The 13,060-nt window shown below is 37.5% G+C and overlaps 1 protein-coding gene across 1 annotated transcript; it reads left to right on the forward strand.

Moving 5' to 3' along the window:
- Nucleotides 1–11,858: 11,858 nt before the first annotated feature.
- On the forward strand, nt 11,859–12,804 carry LOC119254932 (olfactory receptor 1030-like). The gene has a single exon (XM_037521967.2). The coding sequence runs from the start codon at nt 11,859–11,861 to the stop codon at nt 12,792–12,794; it is 936 nt and encodes a 311-aa protein (XP_037377864.1). The 3' UTR covers nt 12,795–12,804.
- The last annotated feature ends 256 nt before the right edge of the window (nt 12,805–13,060 follow it).

Below are 13,060 nucleotides of genomic sequence, written 5' to 3' on the forward strand. Positions count from 1 at the left end.
TGACCCACTTGATATAGTTGACTCAGAACACTATGATCAGAGAACAGGGAACTGATTTGAAATACCTTGAAATGTAGTGGAAGTTCCTAATGTGCTTGCTAGAATCAACACAGAGGTTCAAAGTCCCTTGGGTTAATAAAATATTGAGTGCCTTTGAGGAAAAACCTTGCAATAATATCACATATATATTCTATAATTCTTATTCCGTGTGATGAGATTTAATGTATTTAAGGTCACTTCAAGGTAATTTTCAGTTAGAAAAAGGAAAAACCCACAACTTGCAAGGGTTTTTTACATACTGGTTCTGAATTATGCTACTCTTTAGGGTACCAGGACTCCACAGTGGTCCACCAATCTGAGAGACAGCTTATAGTTTTCATGTTACAAGTGGAATTTTGACCTCATTTCACCTCATTGTGGGCCCACCAGCACCATGATTTATAATAGTCAACAATGCCTGAAATCCTTCTCCCTCATTGGCTCTCTGATCCATGGAAAAGGACTATTACATTGGAAGGTTGAAGTGGAAGCTCCTGAATCCCTTTCTTCTAGACAAAAAGGTAAATAAAAAGAATGCTGCTTTCTTCAGGGAAATAAGAGATCAATACATCTATGAAAACTGCAACATAAGATTCTGGCAGTCTCACTAGAGCCATAGTATCCAGCAGAGCTAATGTTTGTGTCTTTAGTGTCTAGTAGTGGTACTGCTGACACAGACTGTAGGGCCTCATGCTCAGCAATTGCTGCACTGGTGCCAGATCACACAGATGTGGGCCATAGCCTCAAACCTGAGTCTATTGGTCCTCCTGGTGACTCAATCTGCTGAAAATATCCAGAGTCTATTTCTATGGCTTACAATTGAAATTCTCACCAGCTGATATTCACATATTGTCATGGTTGTTTGTTTTTGTTTTTTTCTTTTTTTTAATAACATTAGTTAACAACATTTATGGTAAAGGTGACATTGGTTTACAACATTGTATGTGATTTAAAGGAAATATTTTTAAAAGTTAACAGTGCGGAAGAGCAGGAACATTCTCACTGGAATAAAATCAATATGGATGATTTTTATTTAGTTGACCCTCATTCATTTTTATTTAGTTGACCTTTATTCCATCACACATGGAGTCAGATATTTGGATGTTTAAATATTACAACATAAATGAATACATTGTAGATGACATTATTCTAGTTGACAAGAGGCAGAATGACATTAACAAGAAGATCTAAGCTCTCAGATCAGATTGCTTGTTTCAAATCCCACTTCAACCCCCTATTCATTTGCTTTGTGACCTTGGCAAAATTACTCAACTCAGAGCACTCATGTTCATTATCTGTATAACAAAAGTAATAGAACTGTTAGACATTAGGCAAATAATACATGTAAAATGCTTAGAATAATGTCTAACACATAGCATGTACTCAATAGATATTAGACATCACTGATATGATGAAAATAATAACAACACAAGGAATAATGCTTAAATTATTCCTTAATGTTTTAATTATTCTAATCCTTTTTAACAATTCACTGAGAAATATTGTTACTCACAATTGACAGTTGAGGAAAATAGAAGCAAACAATGGTTGAGTAACTTGCCTATGATCATTTAGTAAAAGAATGAGCCTGGTTCCAGTCCTGGCTAGAGTGGCTCAGAACCTTCACCCCTAATCACAAAACTGGAATTACTACTATTGTTCCTATTCTTATTTCTATTATCATTATTTTGTCTTATTAGCATGCTGACTCTGATATGAAACCAAGGCAGACTTACTGTAATCAAACAAATACGTGTTCAAGCTCATTAGAACAATTACTTGCCTTTGATGTATAAGTTGTTTTCCTGCAACTAGACTTTGGTTTTGGATTAGTTAGTTCAGAAGTTGATGGTTTTAATGACTCCTCGGGGATCAGAGCAGACTTTGCTCATAGTTCAGGGATTCACTCCTCCTATATTTGGAAATGAAACTGAGGTACAGAATTGATGACTAGCCCCAAAGGACTCCCAGGTGAGACACCAAGTGTGTCTATCCCTGACTCCCCAGCAGCGCAAGCTGATACATCTGCAAGACATGGCGGATCCCCAGATGATGGTAGCATTAAAGCAACAGAGGGTCAGAGGATGTCATTAACTCATAGCCATGTGTGTGTGTATATATGTATATACCTATAGATATATAGGTTATTACTTATCATGCATATATGTTATTGCTTATCATGCATCCATTCACTCATCTTTATTCACCTCATCATCATGCTTTAAATGGTATGAAGTCAACAGTGACCTATGCCAGTTGTATCTTAACATATTTTTTAATAAAAAGATCAAACCATGATGTATCATCAGAATTCCTTCCATTGAACACCTTGATAGATCACCCTTACCAGCATATTCTTAATTGTCAGAAGTCACTTTCTAAAACTAGGATCAAATATAAGGTGGAGTATTATCAGAATGCATGCCTGTGATGGCATCATTCAAGGAAAGGCTGGAGAAAAGAACTTAATAATGACTTGAGGGGAGAAAAGTGAGAGGAGCAAATTTTTTTAAAAATCATGTTCAGTATTGTCTGTGCATACTTACAATGTGGGAATTATGTTTGCAGTTCTAATTTCAAAAATGTCGAGGGAACACTACATCTAATCACAACCCCTGTGATTATTAGTTGTTTTTTTTAATTAATTTTATTTATTTATTTTTTTAAGATTTAGTTATTTATTTATACAAGCACTGGGTATAGTCAGAAGCACGAGAGGGTGAGAGAATTCACCAGAGCCAGAGAGGGGAACAGAACAGGCAGAAGGACCGAAGTACAATGCTGAGGGGAGCAGGGGGCGTGGCAGGAGAGGTCTGTCGCGCCAAGTGGGACCCTCACCATCAGCCGGGGATGTAACCAGTGCTGCAGAGGTTGTGGGCAGCTTTGCACCCCAGCGTTTAACTGCTGTGCTACCAGGGGAGGCCCTGATTATTCATTGTTTTACTTGATGTCTGTTATTTTCTTATTTTCCCACCAGAAGGAAAAATTCAAGAAAAAACAAAATGACCCGAGAAATTGCATGCACCATACCCAAACACCTCCTCCATGTGTTCCCAGAAAATCAAGGACATCAAAGATTTCTCTCTAGCGTTGAGTGTTATCAACCTTGTGTGGAAACAGGAAATGATGTTGATGCTCCGATTTGGTAGAAAATTCCCTTATCCCATACACATTTTAGTCTGTTTGGGGGGGCTGCCATTTCCTTGGGGTCTTGTTCTGTCTTATCCTTCAGGGAACAACCATTGTCATGAAGGGCATCTTTACACAGATTCATTTCTTATGTGTGTCACTAACCAGGAATCAATATCTCCTTGCCAGAGTATCCTATGGCCAAGCCATGTTCATCAGTCACTTTTTGAGTGACATAATCATAGTGTCTAAAGAAGTGCAGAGTAGCCTCCTGGCCTGGGATCACTTAAATTCAAGGACACCTGCAATGATATTCTCTCTGCTGCTGCTGGCCAACTGGAGGCTCCTCCATCTCTTTACTTACACAGTTGCAAGGTCTCTCTGGCTTTTGACTGTTAGGGATTTCGCTCAAAAGAAAACCAGTTTTTTTATTAGTGATTCTGTCAAGATCACTAGTGCTATTAGGACTGTTGGCCTCTCAGATATCCAACCTGGGTTCAGTCCCATGGATTCTCCCCTTTGAAGCCTCTTTTGACTATTTCTTCCACCTCTCATTCCTGGATCTAGCCAACTTTCTTTTCTAAGATTACAAAACAAACACTCTCAAGTCTTGTCCTAAGTTGGACCAGGTCACTATAGTTAGAAGCATGCTATATTTGTCACACACCTCAAGGCATTTCAAGGGAAATAATTTCTAGAGATGGTGCCAAAGAAAAAGACTGCTAAATGTGCATCAAAGGAAAGCAGGCCTTGCTAGTAATAATTAAGCTGAACTGGACCCCAATATATGTAGTGTCACCTGGCCTCAGAAACTGGGATATTATGTTTTAATTATAAAATTAATTATTTAGCAAATGCAGATAACCAAAATATACACATGAGAAAAATGGTCCTTACTAGAAAATTTGTTTAGTGATTATCTATTGTTTAGTCAAATAAAGCTTTTCTTCTTGTCGTTCCTTTCTCTCTGCTATACTCTGTGGCGTCTTTGGTAATAAATACAGAAGGCATTTTTCAGATCACAGAACACACTTTGTTTATTTTGACCTTATTTAGTAAGCACAAAAAATTCTGAGTTACTTTCATCTATGGGCTTTTCTAACTGAAGGAAAATACATATCAAATTATTGTAATTTCCAAGTATTATGTGATTTATTTCCCCAGAAATTACTTTTCTATTACAGCACATTATTTCACAAATCCTAGATCGTTTGAATGTTAATGTCATTCAAATCTGTCTCAGACAAATGCGATCAATCAGACATGTGAATCACAATATCCCCAGTATAATCGCAGCCCAGTGTGTCTCCTTTCTCAGATCATGCAGAGAAGAGAAACCTCCTCAAGCTAGACAGATCAGTTCCTCTACGGAAAGTCACAGCCTCAGCATGGCTCACAAATACAAAGATAGTAAATGCAGGAGGGAAAAAGCTTTCCTTTGCTGTAAAGGATGAAGTTTTCTACTCAAATGATGAGACCTAAATTTCTTCCAGATCTATTTAAATTTTGGTAACATTAGTACAGAATTATAAATTGGTACTCCTCTTACCTTCACTTATCCACCCCTGCATTAATATGGGAAGCTTCCACCAAGGGAAATCGGAATGTGTTATTTAGCCTCAAACCAAATGCAACAGCAGCACATAAGCCACAGGGCAAACATGCTGATTCAGAGCATCCATCAACTCACAGTTCTATGAAAGAATCATCAAGTCAATATGGGCTTCTGGTTGAGGTAAAACAAAGCATCAGTGGTTTTGAGTTGTACCTCTGAGATTTTACTAGTCACCACTCTCAAGGGATAACATTACCAAGATTCTTGCACACCCACCAAGTGAGTGTTCTTTCTCAAAGAGCATCCCCAGCTGAATGCCTGAATCATGGGTGCACCTGCCATTAATCAAGTCCTTTCTGAAAACTAGAATTAAATGTCTTGGCCTGGTGGATTCTTCAAACACTTTCAAACACCTTCCTCTTTCTTAAAATCTCACTGGTGGTTATCTGGCATGCCTAGACTCAGAATTTCTCTTTCCCACCTCTGCTGAGCAAGGAAACATAGTGCAAATACTGGCTGAAGAGTGCCATGATCAGCTTTCCTCAACACTCTCCTATCATCCCTGCTAGGCACTCTCCCAGACAAGATGTGCAGTGTGTCATCTGCTTTCCACAAGAACAACAAGAAAAATCTGGTTGGTTCCCCACTCCCACCTCCAAGATACTCAATTCCCATCCTTGGTTCAATATGAAATGAGAAATCCCTAAGAAAAAAACAATTCTTGAAAAACATACATTATCATTTGAATTGACATTAGAATTTAATTCATTTGAAATGTGACATAAATACCAATAATCCAGCTGCCTCTCTGCCTCTCTCCCTAGGAACTCTGAAAATGGAAGTGACTATCAAGGTCATCTGTGATCACATATGCATTTGTAAAATCACGGACTTCTTCAGTTAGTAAATCAAACTTACATTACAGTCTACAACATGTATACCCTATAAAATTTCTCCTCTAAACAAAATGAAAAGTCATAGATTTCCCTGCAACAAGTTACTTAAAAGGGCAAACTGGGTAAGAAAGTTCGCACTAGTATCATGACTCTGGGTCTGACATAACACATTCTTCTTCCAGGTTCCTCCCTTTGGTGTAAGTTAATGAACTTGGAAAGAGTTTCTATTGAGAGACAGAAAATGCATTTTCTACAAGAATACTCTCATCTTTGCTCTGTCCTGCATTCAATGCTGAGGTTGGTTGTGCTCTTTGCAGTGATGCTTTAAGGGTGATATGAACCATCACAATTTATGGCCTAGAGGACCAGGTTCTAATCTTTTTTTCCCTGGTGGTCATGAAGAAAGATCAGATTCATTGGAAAACTGACCCTGGTCACATCAGGTAGTATTAATTTCTTCAATCCAGAGGAAAGAGGAAAATAGAAAGGGAGGGAGACCTATGGAACAATCAAAAAGTTTAGTTTCTGACCTGATTTTAAATATGATTGTATTCTTTAATTTGAGTCAATTATAAATACATAACAGTAGGAAAATGAAGATTGTTTTTCTTTTACACTGTTTGTTGTGATAAATATGCTAATCAAGACCATCTTTTCTTTGCAAGAAAAAATATCTATATGTGCATCCTCATTGTATAATCTTTGCATTATCTTACCTAGTCCCCTATAAAACATTCAGTGGGCCCTCACCTGGCTATAGCCACAAGGTCATCAGCTATGGATGCCCTGCCAAGGGCAGGAAGGCTCTCTCCAACCATTACACCAGAAGTTCTATACTTGGGAGACATCCTGAGAATGTGCACCAAAGCATCATAACCTGAGTCATCATTAGTTACCAGGATGATTCAGGGATTCTAATTCCCCAGAGTAGTTTAAATCAAATGTAAAATATCTCACAGAAACTCTGCATAATCTGTTCCCTTGGTACCCAAGAAGCTCTGGAATAACAAGAGATAACAGACTCATTACACTTTAACTTTATAAATACTCACAGGTTGTCAGTGTGGAACGCAGAAACCAAGCCTTCCAGTCAGACATGAAGAAGCCTGTTGGCCTGATTGGAAATACTTTAAGTGGACACTTTCAGGTCATTGGGAATCCTGACTGACTGTCCGAAAGGTGCATGGTGAGTTGTATTTACTTCTAAGACTGTTGTAGTAAAAACTGCAAGGGAGCCCAGAGAAGAAGTCAGTTCTGGGACTGTAAATAGGATAGGGCTTTAGGAAAAGTGTGTTTTGCTTCTGTTAGAAAAGCAAATGGAAAAGTATTGCTTGACTCTTACTTGGAAAAGATGAGATTTTTCTTTTTTGTCAGTGTTTTTATACTAGGAAACCAGAGCAGGGAATTGATAAACTTATGAAGCATCTGAAATTGCGTACAAAATTTTGTAGCAATGAAACTTTCTTAGGAACAGATAAATTAGCTTTCATCAGATTCTCAAAGTAGTTTATGCACCCCTCTCTTTCTAGGGGTTAAGACTATTCAGGAAATTTCTTTGAATTGTTTAAACAATGAATGGTAAAAAATAAAAAGCACTCTGAACTATTAAATGTTGAATATATTAGTTAAACACAATAATAATGTTAAAAGTGCCTGAACAACTAAAATGAAGCATTTTTGAACTCATACTAATGCTGCCTAAAATTTTCTCATAGGCATTTAAATTTGCAAGGAAAAGATAAGAAAAACAAAATCATGAAATGAATTTATAGTGAGGAATCATACGGCGTGTATATCATTTTAAGCTCCTCAACCTGCCTCATCTACATTGTGAATCTGTAAAAACTACTGAATATTTCTGTGCCTCAGTTTCCTCATGAAGAAAATGGGGACAGTGAAAATTACATATTAAGTAAAATAATGTAAGTAAATAGAACAAGTCTTGGCACAATAAAAGTATTCAAATAATACTGGTTATTGTCATTAGAAAATAATTAAATCTCAGTAATCTGTAATTTATTTTTAATTTATTATTTTAATTAATTTTTCTCTTAGGTAGAAAATTGCAAGGCAAATATCTATTTTTAGAGATTTATTATTTTTCTTTTCCTGGAATTTATTTTCAAGTCTAATTATAGTCTAAGAACTAATATACTAAACACTGATGTTATCAGTCAGCCTCAATCTCACTTATAAATGAAAAAATAAGACTATGTCCTAGAGTGAAAACCCATATGAAAGAACATTCAAGAAAAAGTATTTTGGAAGGCAAAAAGCATGTCCATAGAATAAATGCTAAGTATATGTATAACAAATGTAAAGGCAAATTTTAAAAAGCTAAAACTTCTTAGGCAAATGTACTATCACCACATCAATAATTGCTAACTTAGTATAAAGCTGTTGAAGGAAGCTAGAGGCTACCCACTGGTTTAGGGAGTCCTTGCAGAATTACTAAGTCTCTACACACCTCAATTTGAAGTGAGAAACATTCGACTTTGAATGGAGGCAGGAAGACGTGACCAAGTTTAGAAATGAATCCAAAGAATGTTTTGCTGCATATAGATGGCACAGAATCCTGAGCAGCAATCATTTTACTGATTAACATTGTTTATGTGCAATACGTGAAGTTGTCAAGGTTTGTTTTGTTTTAAGCCATTATAAAAAAGAGATTAAGCTACAACAAAATAGTTCACCTCTACCATAACTAGGAATGTCAGAAATACCTAAGTATAAAAGGCTGCTTACTGTTGCTGATAGGAGTTAGTCTAACATCTGAGGGCACTTAAGATGGCATCTCTCTCCAATCCTTAAAGGTATACTTTTCCCAAAGGCGCATCCTTGAACCCTGGCTGTTACCTATTTCTCTCTCCCTGAATGATCTCACTGATTCCCATGGCTGTTACCATCACCTGTGTATTGATGACTCCCCAATCCATATCACTGGCTCTGCCGGTGCTAGGGACCTCCACCCTCCCCTCAAACTACATTCAACAACATTCCCTCCTCCGCCACTCCCAGGCCAGACTACCTGCTTCTTCTAAAGCACTGCCTCTCACTACCTCTAGCATTGTTACATAAATATAGTGAGGAATGTCGCTTCTTTTTTTCCCCTCCCAATTATGCTTTCAGATCTTTAATTCTATGATATTGATTTTGGCACATGTGTGTGTTTGTGTGTCTGTTTAAATTGTGACAGAGCGCCTTAGAAAAAGAAAAAAGTGAAATTAAATTATTGATTCTTAGCTCATCATTATTCTGGTCTCTCAAACTTGAAAACTGAAGTCTCAGTCAACTGCCAACTGACCTGGGCTTTGCCCTTGGGCTACATCTCCCTCCATTCTCCATTTCTGCCATTGTTTCCCTATTCAAATGCTTGTCCTGTCTCACATGAAAGCTTCCTAGTTGGCACACCTGCTGACCGCCCACTCCCTTGAATCCTTGAATTTATTCTGCACCACAGCTACCAGATTAACACTGAGCAACCCATCAAGCAGTCCTACTCAAATGCCTAATGGGTCTACATTCACCACTCAATTTGTTATTAAATTCTCCCTTGTATTGGAAACTCTTCACAGTATGGCATGGCCCTCCTTCCTTTCAGTTTTTCTCCTACTAATCTCTTCCACAGGAACTTACATATCAGAAAGGATAATCACAGTCCCTCGAACATGCTCCGGGCTGTTCTGATTCAATTCATTGCTAATAGTTCCTTCCTCAAACACTCCCCTCCTAAACCTTCCTTTCTCATTGAAGGTTCTCACAGCTTCCAGGGACCATACCAGCTCATTTTGAAAAGTGCCACTCCCTATAGGATACAGATCAAACTCCTAATGGGTTAGAGGCCTTCAACATCCAGCCCAGACATGCACTTCTAGTGACTTTTCTTACCATTCACTAACAGGCGGTACTACCCTTAAACCTAGCAAAGAGAACTCTGCCTTGGCCCCATTCCTTGGCAATTCTGGGCCTCTTCTTTCTGAAACACATTCCCTGAGGCAAAACCAAAAGGATGTATGCACCTGGAGTCCATCCGATAGACCTTTTAGACCATTTTCAGGTAGCAGGACACGGAAAAATTCCTTACCCAAATGGGCACCAACTTACTTCCAGAGTCTCTTTCTCAGGTCACCCTTGGATGCATGAACCACGGTCCTGATATCCCTACATCTAGGCCTTGAGGGTAGGCAAAGCAGGGCTGTGTTTTAGGGATGTGACCAGAGCACGTACATTGAGGCTGACATGTACACATGTGCAGTCAATAGTGTGGCCTGGAAACAGTTCTCCTCTTGCCCTCATTCCTGCATGGAAATCCCAAAATTCTGCCTTCTGGATTATCATAAAGGTATATTTATTAAGGAGGAAGGATAGACATTTTATTAATATGTTATCTTTATATTTTTAAATTTTTAAATATTTAGGCACATAATATGTGTTCCTTCCTTTGTTATTCCTGCCCTATGCCCTACCAGTGTCAAAGGTCAGTGTGCTCCCAAGAAATCTGTCTTTTAACTATGCCAAATATTTGCATGTCTCTCATGCCCTGTGTTTCTCAAACATCAATTACATTGCACAGGCTATTCTTTCTGTGTATAATGCCTGACAGTTTCCTTTTCCTCCAGCAGCATCCTTCAAGAAGTTGAACGGTGAAAATTGCCCCACTGTATCTATTTTTTAGCACTGCTCTGGAAGTACTATATAATACAAACAAAAACAAGAAAGATAGAAATGTGAGGGGAAAATTCACATCCCTTTCATGTTATATGAATTTGTATTAAGATTACTCAGGGAATAAACTAAAAACCTATTTTTAAGGTATAGGAAGTTATGTTAAAAAGATAGTTATGAAATTAATTTACAAAATTCAGTAGATTTCCTATATGTTAATAATACTTAACCTACAAAATGAGAAAAAAATTTCATTCACAACAGTAACAAAAAGATAAAATACCTGGAAATAGTCTTTAAAGACCTATGTAGATGTTTATTTATGAAGTCTAAAGAAACTTTAAAACTCTATTTAGGAAAGTCTTTAATAAATAAAATACATACCTTAGGTACAGAAAAGAAAAAGAAGATTTGATTGTAAAGATGTCAGTTCTCACAAAATTAACACATTGATTCAATGCAACAGGATTCCAAGTACAAACGAGATTTTTTTTTTTTGGAACTCTCACATAGAAAAATATGTGAGAATAGCTAGAAAATATGCTAACAGCTATTAAATCAATTATATAGCTAATGTATTTAAATGTTTGCTCCTTGTTTCTAGGAGAGACTGCAAAGAAAAATGATAGCAGAAATTGACTTAAGTACTGATGAATGTTTTACTGTGTAATAAGGCTGAAGGTTTTAATAACCTGGAAGATGACTTTACCAACAAATGGCGTTAGAAGACTTGGCTAGCTCTTTGGAGAGATAATAAACAGAGTTGATTACCTCATTCATGATATAAAAATTAAACTCAGATCAAAGGTTATAATGTGAAAATGAAATCCAGTAAAGCTTTAGAATAAAATTAAATAATTTAAAATTTTTAAAGTCTTATCAACATGTCACAAAGATCATAATTCAAAGAGGAAAAAATATTGAAAAATTAACATCAAATCTTTTCAAATTAATTTCATAGCACAAAGAAAAAATGCCATACCAATGTTAAGGGACAAGTGACAAACTGAAAAATAATCTGCAATACATTATCTTGACAAATGACCAAGTGCCTTAATAAATCAAGAGCCCCCGTAAATAAAAGACCAACAACCTAACAGAAAAATTAGCAAAGGAACTAATTTGACCACTCATAGAAAAAGAAGTACACTTGCAGATAAGTGTTTGGGGGAATGCTAACCCATACTCAGTTTTTTTAAAAAAACACCAAACCAAGAGGATTTAAGCTACCAACACTCACTATGACAGCGGCAAAGGTTTAAAATTTCATAAAACTTTTGTTTCTGGGATAACCAGTATTCTTTTACTAGAATAGTGGGTATGTGACTTGGTGCAGCTTACTTGAAAGTAAATTTGTTGATTTCAGCCAAAAGAGCAAACGAGTGTACTGATATATTTGAGTCTATTTTAGCAAATAATACTCCATGGGTAAAGCAAATCTTTAATATTTAAATAACGCTGGCTTGTGAAGCCAAATTTTAGTCATCTGTTCCTGGAAAAAAAAGGTAAGAAGCTTTTGTTTTTCATCATTTTGAAGCCATATTTCTTCTTTTTCCAACAAGAAAGAGAACAAAATGGCAAGAGGCAATCATACCACAGTTACAGAATTTGTCCTCATGGGATTCACAGACCGTCCTGAACTTCAACTTCCCCTCTTTGTGGTGTTCCTGGTGATTTATATCATCACCCTAGTGGGAAACCTTGGCATGATCCTGCTCATCAAGGTGGATTCAAGGCTCCACACCCCCATGTACTATTTTCTCAGCCACCTAGCATTCATTGATCTTTGTTACTCTTCTTCCATTGGGCCCAAGATGCTGCAAAACTTACTGGTAAAGAAAAAAACCATCTCCTTTTCAGGCTGTTTTGCCCAGCTGTACTTCTCCAGTGCTTTTGCCACCACCGAATGTTTCCTCTTGGCCACAATGGCCTATGACCGCTACATGGCCATCTGCAACCCCCTGATTTATACAGCCATTATGACTCAGCGGGTCTGCAAGGAGTTAGTAATAGGAGTCTATACCTATGGCTTCCTCAACTCTGTGATACAGACTGTTCTGACTTTCCAGTTGTCTTTCTGCGAATCCAACATCATCCACCATTTCTACTGTGCTGACCCCCCTCTCCTTGCCCTCTCCTGCTCGGACACTCAGAACAAAGAAAAGCAGCTCCTGGTCTTTTCTGCAGTGAACCTCACAGGATCCCTTCTGACAGTCCTCATCTCCTACATTTGTATCCTTTTTGCCATTATGAAAATCCAGTCTTCCGAGGGCAAATGCAAAGCATTTTCCACCTGTGCCTCCCACCTCACTGTGGTCATCATCTTCTATGGGACACTGTTTTTCATGTACCTGTGGCAACCTAAAGCAGGGACTTCATGGAAGTACAACCAAGTGGTCTCTGTGTTTTATAGTCTTGTCATTCCCATGCTCAACCCCCTGATCTATAGCTTGAGGAACACAGAAGTGAAGGATACCCTGAAAAAGATGCTAGAGGTCAAAGAGTCATAGTGTGTGAGTTATCAGATGCAGCAACATGAAAGTGTGGTACACAGACGCATAAAACCAATAAGATTGAAATTTAGCAGGCCCATTGCTCTACCGTCACAACAGTTCTACTTGGAATTAACTCATAGGTCATAAAAAGCATGTACTTCATATACTGAAAATGAAGGGGTTTACTACCAATTGGATAATAGTATGATTCTAAATTTTTAAAAAATGCTAAAAAGAAACTAATGAAACTAGGTACGGAACTCAAGCAAGAAAATCCATGC

This window comes from Talpa occidentalis, unplaced genomic scaffold, assembly GCF_014898055.3.
Source record: "Talpa occidentalis isolate TD23 unplaced genomic scaffold, MPIMG_talOcc4v2.1 talOcc4.3, whole genome shotgun sequence".
Taxonomy (NCBI): domain Eukaryota; kingdom Metazoa; phylum Chordata; class Mammalia; order Eulipotyphla; family Talpidae; genus Talpa; species Talpa occidentalis.